This window comes from Humulus lupulus, chromosome 8 (genome assembly GCF_963169125.1).
Source record: "Humulus lupulus chromosome 8, drHumLupu1.1, whole genome shotgun sequence".
Classification (NCBI taxonomy): Eukaryota; Viridiplantae; Streptophyta; class Magnoliopsida; order Rosales; family Cannabaceae; genus Humulus; species Humulus lupulus.
Genome location: NC_084800.1, coordinates 145758488 through 145776637, shown reverse-complemented (window position 1 = coordinate 145776637; position 18150 = coordinate 145758488). Strand labels below are relative to the sequence as shown.

The window sequence follows — 18150 nt, the reverse complement described above, 5'->3', positions numbered from 1 at the left end:
GGCTTCATAAAAAAATTGTTTTTTAATCTCCTTTCATCAGGCACGCATAATCTACACTTGAAACCCAACACTTCATCTTCCGAGAAGTAAAACCCCAGTCGCATGTATTTACTAGTCTCATGCACTAGTCGATGGATCAACAGATCTGCGAGTTGTACCCCTAGGATTGCTTCCATGATTGTGGGTTGCGCGGATAGCTTTGCCAATCTTCACACTACTATCTCCAAATCCAATTTGGAGATATCAGTTTGTAGTTCTTGGGGTATTTCTTTCACCAAAATTACATAAGCCAGTTTTTGCCGACTCAATGCGTCAGCTACTTTATTAGCCTTGCCTGGGTGGTACAGTATATCGCAATCGTAATTGTTGAACAATTGTAACCACCTCCGTTTTCTCATGTTTAACTCTTTCTTGGTAAAGAAATATTTCAAACTCTTGTGATCCGTGTATATGTCGCAGTGGATTCCATAGAGATAGTGTCTCCAAATCTTCAATGCGAACACTACTACTGCTAGCTCCAAGTCGTGTGTTGGATAGTTTCTCTCGTAGTTTTTCAATTGTTGAGAGGCATACACAATCACTTTCTTATGTTGCATTAGTAAGACTCCAAGTCCTTGACCTGATGATTCGCTATAAATAGCATATCCCTCGTACCCTTTGGAATAGTGAGTACGGGAGCAATTGTTAATCTTGTTTTTAGCTCTTGAAAAGTATGTTCCCACCTGTCCGTCCACTAAAAATTGACATCCTTTTGTGTTAGCGCAGTCATAGACATTGCTATTTTGGAAAAACCTTCAACAAAGAGCCTATAATACCCTGCCAAACCCAAGAAACTGCGAACTTCTTGTGTGTTCTTTGGGACCTTTCATTGTTTCACTGCTTTGATTTTGGCTGGACCGACTGCAATTCCATCTCTTGACACCACGTGCCCTAAGAAACTTACTTGCGTTAGCCAAAATTCACACTTGGAGAATTTGGGGTACAACTTTTTTCTCGCATAATCGTTGTAAGATAAGCACTAGGTGCTTGGCGTGTTCTTCCTGGTTTTGCGAGTGTACGAGTATATCGTCTATAAAAATGATCATGAATTTGTCTTGATACTCACCCAGTACCCTATCCATAAGATCCATGAATGTCGTAGGCACATTGGTGAGTCCAAAAGACATCACCACAAACTTGTAGTGGCCATACCGAGTTTGGAATGTGGTCTTGGGAATATCTAATTCCTTGACCTTCGACTGGTGGTATCTGGATCTCAAATCGATCTTCGAGAATACCGATGCTCCCCATAGTTGATCAAATAGATCATCAATTCTGGGCAATGGGTATCGGTTCTTGATCATCACTTTGTTGAGCTCGCAGTAGTCTATACACATTCACATGGAGTCGTCTTTATTTTTCATGAATCACGGTAGTCTATACACATTCTAATGCGCCCATTTCCAAATGACACGTCGATGTTGTTGATCGTACTCGAAGGGCCGAGGATTCTCACTGTTAAAGAGTCTATAATAGTCGATCCTAAGCGTAGGGATCATGGGTAGGTTTCCTATCACAAGGTCACCTGTCTCAGGTATATCGGCCATAATCTACAATTTATAGAATTGAGGTAAATAAAAGAAAGAAAAGGAAATAGATATGAAAAGATAGTCCTTACAGTGATTGTCGGTCTATCTTACAGAATGTACATGTGGGTTTGTCTACGGAATCGACTCAACTCGAGCTCTAATACCACTTGTAACAACCCTCAAAACATAAAAGACAAAAAACATGTAGAAATCTAAACTTTTACTTGAAATCATTGTACCAAAAATCCATATAAAAAAACTTTTAGAAAGGTCGTGTGCACAGACTTTTTGTTTACCAAACGGAATTACAACTACTCTTCCACAGAGTTATAGCAAAAAAAAATATATAAAAGAAATAACAAGCTCCCAGCTTTTTCTTTTCAAAATGGTGTTCCATCAAAAACCTCCCCAGGTCCACCGACATGTACATATCCACAAACAGATTGTGGCGCTCACTGCTCCACATTGCTTTTGCACTTATCAACAACATGAAACAACTATGTAAGCAAAACTCTTAGTAAGAATAGCCTTACAAACAAGTATACTAAGACCTAGCAACGGGTCGACCTAAGGTAGATATAACTACAAATCACTAGGGAATGGGACAAGTCCTAACCCTACCATAAAATTTTGCAGGTAATAAATATAACAGATATCAACAGTTTGGTGGCACTCAACAACCAATTTGTTACATAAAATAAATAACCTGCACTCAGAAAATTCCTAGAAAATACAATGTATAACTCATATGGTAATATCCTGCACTCAAAAGATTCTCATAATATTCAAGATATATTTAACACACATCATGACTAAGAAATTAAATTATTAGCAAGGGATACAAGCCTCAACCTGCTTTTCGCATTTCTGTCTTGGCTCCAACCTGACTAACTTTTTACCATGTCCTATCTTCAAACTAGAATATATTATGCTAGGGTTCTGGCCCCAACCAGAACGTACTTACCATTTAGCCGCAGAATGCAAAAGCATTGCAAGAGTAAGCATTAAGCATACACTAGTCTTAATAACCCAAAGAAAAATAGTGTAATCTACTACTACAAGAACACACTAGTATATTCATGTTGTAGCCATGAAAGAGAAAGGCTAACTTACTTGGAGTCCTTAGTCCCCAGCTGGATGTTTAACACCACTATTTGTTTTCCCTTTCGCGGTTACTTTAATTACTATTTTTTACTCAGATTAAACTATGCCATGCTCCTACAGCTAATACTCTACCACAGCTACATGTAATAATTTTCTCTTAGAGACTTTATACTATAGCCTCTTATACACCTTATAGTGTATAAGGCCGAATTTTGTTTCACTCTTTACACTATCATGAGAAAATCAGCCTCACCACAACACGCTCTATGCGCCGTGCATCTTAATATTCCTTAACTAAATAACTCTATTATAGTATAACTCGTATTTTGGTTTTAGGAAAAAGGAGTTTTACTGAACTCATATCTTTAGAGAAATACCAACTTGTCGTCCTCTTACGAAAGTTTGCCATTTTCTATCATTTACTAAAGTATCACTTTTTGACCCTTTTATAAATAATATCTGAAAATGATATCCCATTGTAAAGCCCTAGGTAATCAAGACTGTTACACTGTGTGTTTAAAATAGTGCAAGACTTGCTAACCAAGTTGTTTGAATATAAATGTGATTGTAACGTCAACTGTCAGATTAGGATTAAATGATTTTGATCATAAACGGTTAATTGTCATTGAAATAAATGTTTGATACATGGGATCCCAAAAATAATATTTACATGGCAGAAAACAACCCTAAAAAACCAGTACAAGAAAAGCGAGTCTAACGACAAAATATGGTTTAGAGCTCTAATTCCTGTAAAATCCCTCGGTTGTGGCGGTTGAGCAGGTGACGATGTACACTCCGCCCCCAAAACTCTCCAACTCATGGTTGGTCCAGTTTCACTTTGCCTTTACCTACACCATGTTGCACCCATGATCCAAGGCCCAGCAAGAAAACTATGATCAACAAGCATAGACAGCAACAAGAGTATATAATAAACTTCAATCCAATTAATTCAATTAATAAGCGGAGTACAAGTATTAAGATAAACAACGGTAAACATATATTCTCAAGCCTATATCTCGATCAGTAATACAAATGTTCAGGTGTCGACGCCCTTAGGCCGAGCTCTCTGTTTATCTAGCTGATCCCGGCTCGATTAGGCCGAGCTGCATTCAATACACTTATCATCAGCCCCGACACCCTTAGGTCATTCTTCCATATTACACATTACAGTCATATATAATTTACAGAACACACATACGTTCAATTATAGGGAATCTTAGTCCCGTTCACAACCACATGGGTGGAGTTTTCTTACCTCGAGTCCCAAGCGATAGATAAAGAGTAGTCCCAAGTACGATCCTCAGTCCTAAGCCTTAACGGTAATCCTAGGTACAAGCAACAGTGGATAACTATCAAATTAGAATCCAATAAATAACTTCAGAATATTAATCTAGCCTTCTGGACCTTAGATTCTACCAATCCAGGTAGTAGGATCCTTACTGAGCCTTAACATTTGGGTTCCCGAACTTAAAACCCTCAAACAGCCTTAACATTGCATTTCAGTTGCGGCCATCCCCTTAATGGCCGTGAGGCACTCAAGTCAGAGGCAAAAATGCCTCTCTGTTGAAGGACATGGGTCGCGGCGTGCTACACCTTGCGCAACGGTGCGCCTAGATAGAACAAAGGCCTTCCAGCCTCCTCAAGCACACGGGCCGCAGAGCCTGAAGAACAGGGCCGCGGCCCGAGCCCCCAAACCCAGAAAAGCAACATTTTCCTGCATTTTTCCTCGAGCCTAAACCTTAAAATTCAACCCAATCATCAGCCAAACTCATAACTAATCTTAGAATCCTTAACCTTACACCCTAATCATCATAACCAACCTATAAACAATTCTTTAAACTTGTCAAATACCCAAAACCAGTATTGAAATCCCTCTTCATGCAAACTCTAAATTCTAACTATAATAAAGCAGAATTCAACAATCAAAACTTGAAACCTTACCTCAGCTTTCATCTTAGATCCTCAACAAATTCTTGGTTGCCCAAGCTCAATTCCCATTTCCCTTCAGTTCAATTCTCAGCTTGTTTTCCTAAGTTTCTCCTTTAAAACTCAGAGTTTCCGTTAGGTTCTAGAAAGATTAGGATAGAAAATGTGTATATGAGGGAATGAGAGAGATCAAGTGTGTTCCTCCTAACTCTGATGGTTTTCTAAACCTCAGTTGATCCTCCACCTTAGCCAAAAAGTCTAAAGTAACCCTCAAGATGACTCAACCCTCTAATTGTTCTAAGGGTAACATGGTCCTTTTCCAATTCCCATTAATTCGTCAAGTCATCCTACCATTTGCCAATTAATCTCGTCATGCCCAACTAATTACCAAATACTTTTCATTACTCAATAAACCCCAAAATATATTATAAGTTCCCAAAATACCTCTAAGCTCACCCCGAGCCGAGTATGATTCCCTGCTGCGACTATTCTGCTCACTAGGATCGCCTCGAGCCATATACTTCAAATATATCCACATAATAATGTGGTCTCAACCATTTAACACATATAATCACATTTATGCCCTTAACAGACCAAAATTACAAATATGCCCGTATAAACAATAAAAGGCCCACATGCATATCTAATACTCATAAACATGCATATAATATATTCACATCATCATATATGTCATGCATACCACATAGTCACGCATTTTTTAATCACATAATCACATACATATCCAATTATGCCTTCCTGACATGCTAATCACGGTACTAAAACCTATTAGCATTTTTGGGTCATTACACCCATTCTCTTAAAGGCCCTACAAAACCCAAACTCCCATTTTTACCATTTTTATCCATAACCAATGATCTCTTTTTATGTTTTTTTTAATAGAACGGCAATTGGACTCTTAACATATAAAATGGGAAAAATAAACTTTTAAATTAGCTCAAGTTTATTTAGGATTGTTTAGATCTCCAAATCCTTAGTTATCTTTCCAAATGATTATTTATTTTAATTTCATACAATTTAATGTCATTATATGTTTTAAAGTGATAATGACCCATTTTTAAGCTTTTGCCCTCAATGGTGTATTTTAACCAAAACCCTTAAACTATATTTCACGTATTATGTGTCTTAAGGACGGGAACTAGAGGAATGTCTCGCATCAAAATTTATTTTAGATTAGGAGAACTAACCTGCCAAAAATCATTTTTCGTTAAGGTTAAAAATCACTACCTTTCAGGTTTTAGGGCAAATTTAGAAAATTATTTCTCTTAAACTGTGAAACTTTTTTCTCTAAAATTTTACAGGACTCCTTATACACATCATCACTAATTCCCTTATGTTGACCTGTGGAATTGGCCAACAGTCGTATGTATGATATATGACACCTTTCTAAAGATATAAATGTAAAAATATGATATGGTACAAATATCTAAAAAAAACAAAGAAATTTATAGTGGTTCAGCCCTGTTCTGATGAATAGTAATAACCTAATCCACTTAGTCTTTAGTATTGAATCACTTGATTGAAAATTACAAAGATAAACTAAATAGTTCACTTGTCAAAGATTTTTCCATAAATTAATCAAATGATCGATCCAAAAGTCTCTCCAAAAAGATATGACCCCCTTATATGAAGCCCTGGGTTCTTTATTTATAGTACCCAAGAGTTGTTACCTTGTTAGCAAGACTGGGGATCGTGGTATGGTACACGAGCATTGGGTAGGGGAGACGCATGTCCACCTCCCCATGATTATGAGATCGTGGGTCTTCTCATTGTTTCTCTGGATTGTGTTTGACAATACACGATTGAAACCTTCGTGAAAACGCTAAGTCTTGGTTGGTCTTGAGAGTTAGGTGCTAGGCCCGATGACCTATTAAAGCTTTGGTGCTAGGCCTGTGGATCTTCTTGGTGCTAGGCTTGTTGATTTCAGCTTGAACGAGCAAGAACTATATCCAGCGAAGTGCGTTTGTGAGTTTAGCCAGACCACCCTATGAATAATAGGGTAGGCCGACCACCCCATGTAGTTCTTAAGCATGCTAGGCTTACCACCCCCAAGAGTTGGGGTCAGGTCGACCACCCCTAGGGGCTAGGGCAAGGTTGACCACCCTCAGGGGGTTTAGGCCTTGTCGACTTCTTTATAGGTCCTGGACCTATCCATCTTTATTCATAGGTCTTTTTCAATACTTTGTGATGCCACGTGCCGCTTTCTCATTCACCATGTCATCTCTTGAATTTTGAGGGATAACATTTGCACACCAAGTTTATCGTACTATGTTCAACATTATGATAAACTTGATCTGGCCCGAGAAACATATCATAGCAATACTCTAATAGAAAAGTCCCTCGGGACACTACGTAGTACTTTTATCAACTATCGATAATTTTCTCAACACATATTTTTCAAGGATTCTAATCCTAAAAATAGCTGCATTTTTCAAAGAATTCGACTCCTAAAAACATAATCTATTTTCAAGGAATTTTTTTAATTCTTAAAAATGATAACATTTTTCAAAGAATTTTGAATTCCTAAAAATATAATATATTTTCAAGGAATTTTAATTCCTAAAAATATAAGATACTTTTCAAGGATATTAATTCCTAAACATACAAGATATTTTTCAAGGAATTTGAATTCCTAAAATTATGTTTAGCCTGAGAGGATATAAGTAGGGATGCACTCATCATATCCCTGACCTATGTGCACACTTCAGGAAAGTTTTGAGCAGTGATATTCTCCAATTCTTCATCAAATTTGTGTATCTTCTCTTGTGTAAGTATTCTCTCACAATCTTTACATCTTTGATGAATTTGTCTGAATATCTGAATCTCCTTGCTTTGCTCTATTTTGATTTAAAACAACAAACTTGTTTGAATAAAAAAACTGGTTTTTAATCAAATATTGGCTTTATCCTTGTTTCTTTTTGCGTGATACTTTAGGATTTAGAGGTAAATAGGCTTACCACCCATAGATTTTCCTTAGCCTTGGCGATTTCCAGGCTTACAAGTCCATCACCGGCTGAGCACCCTAGGTTTCCCTGACTTGTGCAATTTCCAGGCCTACAATTCAAATCATAGGCTAGCCACCCCTAGGGTTTCGCTAACCTATGCGATTTCAAGGCCTACATATTTTATCATGGGTCGAGCACCCTTAGGGCTTCCTTAGCCTGGGCAATTTCCAAGCATATAAATTTCACCATGGCTCTACCACCCCTAGGGTTTCCATTGCATGGGCGATTTGTAGGCCTGCAAATCTCATCATGGGCCGAGCACTGCTAGGGCATCCTTAGCTTGGGAAAATTCGTGGCTTATAGACCCTATGATTGGGCAATTTCTAGGGTTTCGGATCAAGGCATAGGCGCTTTCCATGGTTACAAATCAAGTCTAGACTACATTTCCCATCTCCTCGGCGATATACTTTTTTTCCTTTCATTGTTGTAGAAGTCCACCTCCTCTTCATCTAACTAGTCTTTGAGCGAGCGTACTTCCCAAGAGCTATTGGAAAGGGTGAAAATGACTCTCCCTCGTTCCGCTCTATATTTATTCAGTGAGGAATATTTCTTGAGAAGGTATAGCCCAATGGTGAGAGTAAAATTAACAACTCGGCAAATTACCAAAGGTGATCCTCGCATTTCGAAGATGAACATTTCATTAGGATCATAACCACGAGCTACTTAGTGCATCCCTTGATCTAATCAAATAAAAATGAGAGGCATCACAATTACAGCTCGCCCATTATCTACAGAGATCGCTCCTTATTTCAATTCGAAGGTTAAGGGGCACAAACTCGGATTAGGCTATCTGGTTCTCTGAAGGGTCTTTTTAGCAAGTAAAGATCTCAAGGACAGTGTGTTAGGGGTGACTGGAAGGACTATATCAGATCGTGGAGGTCCTGTGCAAAGGAACTTTCAAGCTAGCCTGGTTAATCAGAGAAATAGTCACATGGACCTGAAATGCCCTACACTTCAAAAAGTATTATCAATAATCTTGATGTCTTTAATGTTTTCGGAGTTACCATTTATGTAAGACTTGTTTATAAAAGTCATTTTAGTTTAATAATAGTTGGATTATTAAGTAACCAATTTTAACATTTTGTTATCACAAGCTCACTTTGTTAAAGCAACAAAGAACATTTATACGTTCTAGTTGCTTGAGGGTCACATACCGTAAGAGAGCTTTTAAAAGAGTTCAGCTTATTCGGATAAAGATTAAAACTTAGAGTTTGGAAAGATTGATTATTCAACGACCTTTTAAAGCTCAAATTTTCAAAATTCTGAACGCAAACTAAGTTTGGGAAACAAAAACCCTAGCTATAACCAGGTCCAAGGCATGATTCTTAACAGGTACAATGTTATTAAGCCTACTTAAATCCCCGGATATGACCAGGTCCAAGGCCTAATTCCTAACAGGTATAATGCTATTAAGCTTATTAAAATACCCTGGGTGTGACCAGGTCCACAGCCAGACTCTTAATAGGTATGAGGTAATTAAGCGAGAAAAATCTTACATACAACTAAAATATCGATAAAATCTATCCCGATTTAAAGTCAACCCCTAAGATTTCGAATGTACAAGAATCTAAGGATATTCAAAAGCATGAGAAAAAAATAAACTAAGGGGAACACGAATAGATCACAAGTTAGACATATATATTAAAAAATATATTATCATCTCGAGGAGGAAAAACCTCACCCTGAGCCCGAAGGCAATTGTTTTGGTCCCAAGGGACTTAATTACAGAAGCATAAAGATAAAAATAAAAACAAAAATAATAAATGACTTGGGTCCATCAACTCCCTCCAGAAAGGACAACTCCTCGCCATCTCCCTCAATAGCTTCAGAAGCTTCGGTGGTCTCCCAGGGTTCTTGTCAGAACCGAATCTTGAACTTGGCATCATATGGTTTCCACAGCTCGGGTTGCATAAAGGAGAAGTTCGCGTTCTGGTTGAAAGCCCAACAATGGTAAAACATCTCCTCCATCTGAGTTGATGACTCTGCAGCTTCCTCTTTGGCCTTGGCCTCAACTTCATTCAACTTCTTCTTGAGTCCTTCATTTTTGGCCTGCAGCTGGTCCACGCGGCAGCTCACCTCCACGACCTAATCCTGAGAGGCAGATAGAGAGACCTTTGCAAACCGCTCGCTCTCCAGGGAGAAAACCAGGGCAGCTTTGGCAGTCTGTTCTCCCTATAAAGCGACGCTCAGGGCAGCTCGGAGCTCCTCTTCACTAGCTTTAACCCTAGCAATTCCTCTAAATTAAGCCAGGACAGGAGGCAAGTCAAGAATAATTAAAAAACACTAAGGAAGAAAAAGAAAAAGAAAAATTTAGAAGAGTGAGAAGGACTCACGATGAGGTTCATCCCCATAACATATTCGAGGACGTCCTCAGGAGTACGCTCCACTATAGCACTCAAGTCTTTGGCGTTGGCTTTGTAGGCATGACCAACCATATGGCTCGCTATCTCGTACACAGTACCCTGAAACGCCTCATGGATCTTGGCCAGGTCGAGTGGCTTGATGGGGATCTGGATGGTGGGAGCCTCGTCTTGGATCACCTGAAGAATTAAGGGAGATACATGTCAAGGAAAAGGAGGAGCTTGGTGAACTGTGAGTGTTTCTATTGGAGCTGGGTGTAGTTTCTTTTGTGGCTGATCCTGGGTGGAGCTGGAACTTTGTCATTAGCCAAAGACTTGGTGGTAGCCCTTGGGAGCTTGTCTCCTTGTCAGTCTGGCCCTCTTCACCACAGGACCAGCTCCGGTCCCACCAGCCTTAAAAGCACCCCTCAAACTGGGGCACTTGCAGCTCCATCTCTTCACCTAAAAAAGAACGAGCAGAAGGTTCAGGTTTAAGAAATAATTATTCAAAGTAATATAAACATAAGAAACAAAGCAAGAACCTTACCCTCCAAGCTAGGGGAGGAATCTACTACGATCAGCTCAGGGTTATAAACTAGGCTAGGCACAACCTCTTACTCTTGCATTAACGGAGGTAGGAGAGAATCTAAAATTATGACCTTCTGTGTCCTAGGGGGTTCAGGTCCTTCTCCGAGGCTGGACCCATCTATGTATTTCCTAAAACCAGGGGCATAACCACCCTGACGCAAGGAAGTCTAGGTCCTACAGTTTGTCCCATACTCTTCAAAAATGGTGTACCTAAAATTGAAAGTGTTTTCAACAACAATGGTACCTTTGGGATAGTTGCGCTCCTAGCGTACAACCAAATGGTCCACACAGTGAAGGAGGGTTATGTATAGGTTCGGATCCATAGGATGATGAATAACGAGCTTGTTAGGGTTGAAGCGAAGTAGCCTAAAACTGGCAGCAGTCGGATCTAACTCTCTATATGGGTTATCTTGGCCGGAGGGGCTGGCTGCTGCCTCGAACGCAGCTCGCTCTGGATCAGGCCCCTGATTGTCTTTAGGAGCTCGCCTTTTACGCACCAACGGTGCCATGTTCTCTTCCTCCTCGATGTCTTCATTGGCTGGCAAGGCTTCTTGAGGAGAGGGAGCTCAAGGATGATAGGAAGAGGAACTCGGGTCCAGAGAGCCAACATCTGGATCTTGCTGATCAGGTTGCAGGTCACCATGGTGGCATCATTCACAACCTAACAGTAGTCTTTCTCCTTCAGAGGAAGACTAGACAAAGTTTCATATTGATCCCCGAGGGTCTCAGACTTCTCTGTCCTCGCGAATATAGCTGCATAAAGAATGAACTCAGTTAGAATACTTAAACACACAGAAAAGTGTGAAAGCGATAAGAAAGTTCACCTGCTGAATTCATTTAGATAAAGGACTTGCGAGGGTGGTTTTAGTATTAGTGATCACAGTTCTTGAACCCATTTGACGTAAAGAATAATTCTTTCTAGTCATTTGGGTGGCTAGGGTGGTGGATGACAAAGGTTGAGATGGGAAAACAAGTGATTTAGTAGAAACTGCCTCCTCACCCCTTCTGGTCGGTACTGGCCTTAAGGCAAAAGAAATACATAATCTCTGCCGGAGGGGGACCTCCCACTCGTGCCTCAGAAACAGTTACTTTAACCCTGCAAAAAGAATGTATAAGTTTGGCAGGAGCTGGAACGAAGCCAGTTTGATGTAGTTCAGGAAGTCTACAAAATATTAGTCCAGTGGGAGGAAGGAACCTGCCTTCAGGTGCTCATCAATCCAAGCCCCGTTGTCATCTTGGAGTGGGGTACAGCTCAGCTCCCCTTCCAACAAAGGTTGGGAAAGGAGGCCATCAGCTCCCATCTTAATCCCATGACTCAATAGGATCTTGTTAACTTTCCCCTAACTCGTGATCTGGGATACTATGTGCTTGGCCTAGAAGAACGCGTTGGGCCGACTACGAGTTCCCTCTCCACCAAAGGCCCGAAATTAGGAATGGGGGAGTCAGAGGCGACCTGCTTGCCCTTATCCATAACATGAAATATTCTGATAAAGTATATATAAAATGGTGCAAGGATATCCAAAAGAAGCACCATGTTTTATGGCAACGAGACTATACAAAATAAAAAAATTAACAAAAAAAAATGAGCACACCATTGGTTCTGTTTTATTACAACGTGGATGAGAAAAAAAAAACAAAAACTTCACTTAAAAAAATGAGCACACCACGTCACAAATCCTTCATTCTTGTCTTCTCTTTCGTATTAGTAGGAAGATTTGCCACTTTCTAGTTTGGATTTTCAGCTCTCCAATCATCTTGGACATGGATCTAGGTAGTCTATAAGGCATAGAAGATGATGATGATGTGCTTGCATCTTTGGTAATCACCTACAAAAACAATGGAATAACATGGTTAAATCTTGATTATTGGCAGCCATCATACTTAAGGAAAAGACAAAATGGTAAAAAAAAAAAACATAGTGTCCGACCTTCTACTTAATACATGATTTTCCAATCTCACCTTTAGTTGTTTTCTTCTATTATATGTCTTAACATTATGAGCCACCTCCTCACATTGACAAAAAGTGATTTTAATAGTGGTGGCTTCTTGGAAGGGGAACCTCATCAATAGATTTTATTCTTAACTTTTTCGGCCTGCCAGGTTGATTAAGATGTGGTGGAGGCTTCAAAGAGTATAATATAGATTTATACCCATATTGTTCCTTCCTTATGTTAGGGTTTTTTGCTAAAAGGATGCTAAAATATAAATTTTTTATTTAAATAAAAGTACATTTTATTATATTTGAATGTTATAAATGCTGTTTATATAATTTATAAAAATATCAGAAAATTTCATATTCATTTATGAGAACATGATCTTGTATGCGTATGAGAAAATCAAGATCATATATTATGAATAAAATAGTCAGCAACGTATTAAAGTACGAAATCTTTAATGAGTTGTTGCTAGTACAATTTACTAAGCATGTGGGATGCGAGTAGTCTAAATTCGGATTACTGGCGTGGATAGACATCTTAGTAAAGGTATTGTATATAATGGCAATTATATATGACAGGACCGATGTGAATTAATTATCATTATAAACTTACCGTTTGTTATAAAGAGTTAATTCATATCTTAATAGATGATCATTTGTAGATTAGTCTAAATCCTGAGTTATCATGAATTCCTATTCATGTTTATTGGATCTATAGATTCGCTTGTTAAGGTCTCTTGATATAATGAGGCTAGTGAGTTTTTTTTTAAAGATTAAATATCATGAATGGCTGGGAACATGATTTTACAATAATAGAATTCACACTGTCCTAACGGAATGAATATTGGTTCCTTTAAGGGTTAATTTTGTGACTGAAGAGTTATTGAGCTCAAATCTATAATATAATTATATATTAATTATTCATTGTCGAATTAATGGTGCTTAATGAACAAGAGGTAATTAGAAGGGTACAACAGTATTTCTTGACCGGCTCTAATTAGCGAACCAATAAATGGAGGACGAACTACATTTATTGATTACATCAGTGGACAATAAGAGAAAACTCTGTAAATATAATTCTATAATTACTTATTATGCAATTCCATATTTATAGTTGAGTAATAGTTGAATTAATAAATTAGATTATTGAATTAAAGAGTTTAAATAATAATATTGTTTATTAGAGCTTCGTATTATAGGCTCATGGTCCTCGAGTCGCTTCTAACCTACACTATCAAGGGTAAAGATGTCATGAGTAAGATTAATGGAGAAAATGACTAAATTGCAAATGAATTAATTTTCTAGGAAAAAATGATAATTATATGTACTTAATTAATTATGAATTAACTAATTAGTTTTTATTTGAAAAACTTTATACTAGTTAAAATAAATATAAATTAGTGTTCTGATTAACATTTGAGAGAGATAATTGTTGTCTTATTATAAGATAATTATTCAAACTGAATGTTTTTAAGAGAAGGTTAACTTTGAATTAACTGATATTTATTGTGGAAATAAATATATTTTCTTAAAATTAATTAAACAAACAAATGAGAAAAATTAGGGAAGCTATAGGGTGGCGCCACTATGGTGCCACATCCTCCCTGTGATTTGAATTTTGAATTCCAAACTAATTTGTTTAATTAATTATTTAATTATAAATTTTATATTTGATTTAAATAAATAATTAAATTAATTATTAACTGATCAGTTTTGAATTAATTAATTTAAAGAAAAATAAAATTATTGTATATATCTTTATAAACCTAAAAAAAAAAAGCGATTCTTTTAGTTCAGTTGTTATCTTTATTATCAGACTCTCTTAGAAAAGTATCGATCTAATTTTCTATACTTGAAAATTCTATAACTTTCTAAAAGCCTTCATTCTTCTCCAAACCCTCTTTATCTCATGTGTTGAGAACATCTAGAGTGCCTGAATAATCAACCTGTGAATCCTAAGTTTAGGGTGTGAATCTCTATTGGATATAAAGATCATTGATTATACTAAAAGACTCATGGAATCTTGATAGACTCCAAGAGGTAATCTCTATTTACTTGTATGTGTTCATTTAATGTATAAATATGTATATTGATTCTAGCTAGTATTAATTATTTTTTTTAAATCCCCCGCCCCACCATCTGTTGTGTCCCTGATTATATTCAATTTGATACCAACACCTTATCCCATGTAAAACATGTTCATAAGTTTGTATATGTGTTGACTTTAATTAACAACTATCAACATAATATTTAGTTTGTTTGCGTTCATCAAAAATGGTAGCTACAACATGTTCACATGGTAAGCATGTTAAATCCCATCTCTTCCAAATGTATGTTTTACCAATTAAGTTAACAACAGCAACAGAGATATTATTCATCAAAATTTAATATTCACCTTCCCCACACCATTGGGGGTTGATAATTACCACCATTTTCCTTAGCTTTCTCAAGAAATAAATGAACTCGAGGACCAATATCTCCAAACCATTTGTCTATGTACTTTCTTCTATTACTCCATCTCCTTGTAAGCTTTAATCGAATTGCCTCTAGCATGGAAAATGAAATTTCGTATTTTAATATTACGAAGTGATTTAAAATAAACAACTTAATCAAATGTGGAATACTGATTAAGTTTTTTGGACAGATTTCAGTTTTTTCACACTACTTATGTAACTGTTTAAACAGAAACGAAAAAACATGTAAAAATTCAACACGAGAATTTTTACATGGTTCAAAAATCCTTTCAGATAACCTACATCCACAGGGCCACACCCAGAGAATAAACCAATTAGTGAAGAAACAATGTGTACAAAAGTATTGACTTAAACAATGTAAGACTTCCTCTTAAACTATTGCTGCAATCTTGTTGTACTCTTCTCTACGAATCTAGTTTTGATGAAACTTTGATTCTCTTGAAATCCCTTCAAAGAATAGTGAGTTCTCACTTCCTCCCAAAGTGAGACTTAGATAGAATCCTCTCTCGAAGATCCTTATGAACACGTTCACAATAGACACTACCTGTTTACAAGGGATTAGAAAGATATCCACAAGTACACTCAGCACTCTCACAAAGATTAAAGTGAACAAACATAATCTTTACAAATAAAATACTCATCAAAATAACATAATGTTTACAAATTTTCAAATGGAAGAGATATCATTTCCAAGGACCTTGGCAAGGTATTTATAGGAAAAGAAATCGTCCAAGGCCATCAGTTTCTGAGATATTTGTAATCAATTTGCAAATTCCTTTGATTTAGGAAATCAGCCAGCCATATAAATTCTGTGTCGACAAAAAATGATACTGATGAGTCAGCAACGCCATCAATTTTATCTGGCAGAACGAACATAGTCATTTCTTTTGACCATGTTCATTTTCGAAACCATCTTTATTCCAGAATGAACATAATCCTTGAAAATCTTCTCAAGATAATTGAAATACATATTTTTACCAAATAATGTTTATTTGTGATAAATATGGTAAAAAAATGTATTTACACTAAAAGATATTTTCACACTAAAAATCACCTGAATAATTTGATAATCAAATCTTGAATCAATAAGGATATGCTACTAGTTTTTCTCAATAACTTTAAAATATTTTGTCTAAATTAAAGTTTCCATAAAGGGTTTTACAATCTCCCCCCTTTGGTAACTTGATAGACAAAAATATTTTAAGACTTTATTTGAAAGACCCTACAAAAAATAAAGTGGTTAGAACAAGAAGGTAATGCAATTACTCCCCCTGTGATAGTCATCTCAATAACAACAATAACAACACAAACAAGATAATCAATTTTCACAATGACAAAATAAACATAAAAATGTCTCCCCCTTGCTGTCTATCAATAAGCCAAAGGAGAAAAACAACACATAAACAAAGCCAGATGACATCATGTGGAAGGACCATCAGGCAGGCGAGAGAAAATGGTACGCTGAAACTGCTCAATTGCCAAGAGACAGTTCTGAAGGTTGCTCACTTCTATATGAACATTTCCCAAGGTAGATTTGACAACAGCAAGATCAGTGAGAGCAGAATCAAGAACATCAGACTTTAGATCAAGTCCTTTGGTCTTCTTGGCAGTAGACGACTCCTCTTTCACCTTGTAGTTCGGACCAATAGCTGCAGGGGTCAATGTTTCATACTCCAATTTGAGAGGTTGTTGAGAATCAAGTAACTTGTAGATCAAATGAGAAAAGAACAAATATTGACCCTTTGCCTTGGCATTGCCTAAATCAGTAATTTGATCAAAAATAAGAGAAGAAAGGTCAATTTTCACCCCAGCCCCGATCTTGAACAGAAAGAAGGTTGTGTCATAGGGAATGATGGATGTATGAGTAGTTGGTACCCAATTGTTGATGGAAAACTTGTGAAGAACGACATAGTAATGAGTAAAGTCAGTTACTTTGAGAGTAGTATTGGGCTCCCAAACCATGGTTTGACCAACTAATTCGGAGAGGACCTGATCTTTGGCAAAATCAATGGAATCATTTTGAACAATAAGGGGAAGTTTGAGGATTTTTGCAATCTTAGTGGGGATAAATGAGTACCGATGCCCAGGAACATATACCTTTTTAAACATGATGGAGTTTTTCTCAAATAGCTCATCATTAAGATCTTTAACCACCCTTGAAACAAAACCATCATAATCAGTAAGAGTACCCAACCATCCCCTCTCCTCGATATTTTGCAGTACTCCAAACACACGATGAGCAAAAAAAGAAAAGTATTTCTCACAAATAACTTTCCTATGAAGACAATGTTACATATTTTTCTCATTGCCATTGAAGCAAAAATTCTGAGAGTGAGCTTTGAAAGCAAAACCTGACTTGGGCTGAGAGGTAACAGCCTTCTTTGACAACAAATTGAGGAATTCCATACCTTTATCGACCTTTGATGAAACAGGAATTTCCTCAGATGGCTTAGACTCAGTATCTGTCAAATCTTCCAACTCTGCCTCAGCCACTTCATCATCATCCTCGGCTTTGTCTTCATCTTTGGAAGGCTCATATTCCTCCTCAGGTTCTTCTTAAGAGGAGGTGCAAGCTGGAGGAGTAATTTTTTCCTTCTTCATAAATATTGACAAAGGTGTAGAATCAGTAGGAAAAGAAATCTCACGGCTACCTTTTCCTTTTGGAGTCCCTCGAGATGCACTGACTTGAAACCAACCCTTTGATTTTTTTCTTAGGGACCAAAATGTCATCAAATTCAGAGGAGACGGATTTGTCTTTAGAAGAAGCTTTTGCAGTGTTGGACCTGGATGGTTCAAGAGAAGCCGAGACTTTCTTAGATGCAGCAGGCGTAGATGCCGGAGGAGACGACATGCTTGGGCAATTGGTTGAGGCTTCAGCGAGTGAAACTATCGATAGAGAGAGATTGGGAACCACCTGATGTGGAAAGTACAGACTTGCGTGCCTTTCTTTTAGGAACACCACTTGCAGAGGTCGTGAGACTAGGAGGAGTGGACTTTGAGAGAGCACTAGACCCACGGGTCTTCATTTTTTGCTACTGAGAAAGCTAGGAAAAATGGATGAGAAAATAAGGTGTTCTCGGCAAGGAAGGAAGAAGGAAACAAAAATGATGGTGATGCGATATGATGTGACCAACTTAAAGAGAGGGATTTGATAGCCTTTTTCCTTTTTATATATGATTGCAATAAAACGAA

The 18150-nt window shown here is 37.4% G+C and overlaps 1 protein-coding gene across 1 annotated transcript; it reads right to left on the bottom strand.

The window, feature by feature from the left end:
- Nucleotides 1–16377: 16377 nt before the first annotated feature.
- Nucleotides 16378–17809, bottom strand: LOC133796131 (uncharacterized). Its single transcript, XM_062233614.1, has 3 exons — nt 17644–17809; nt 17252–17510; nt 16378–17113 (listed from the first exon to the last, which is right to left on the bottom strand). The coding sequence occupies exons 1-3, from the start codon at nt 17807–17809 to the stop codon at nt 16378–16380; spliced, it is 1161 nt and encodes a 386-aa protein (XP_062089598.1).
- Nucleotides 17810–18150: the final 341 nt, after the last annotated feature.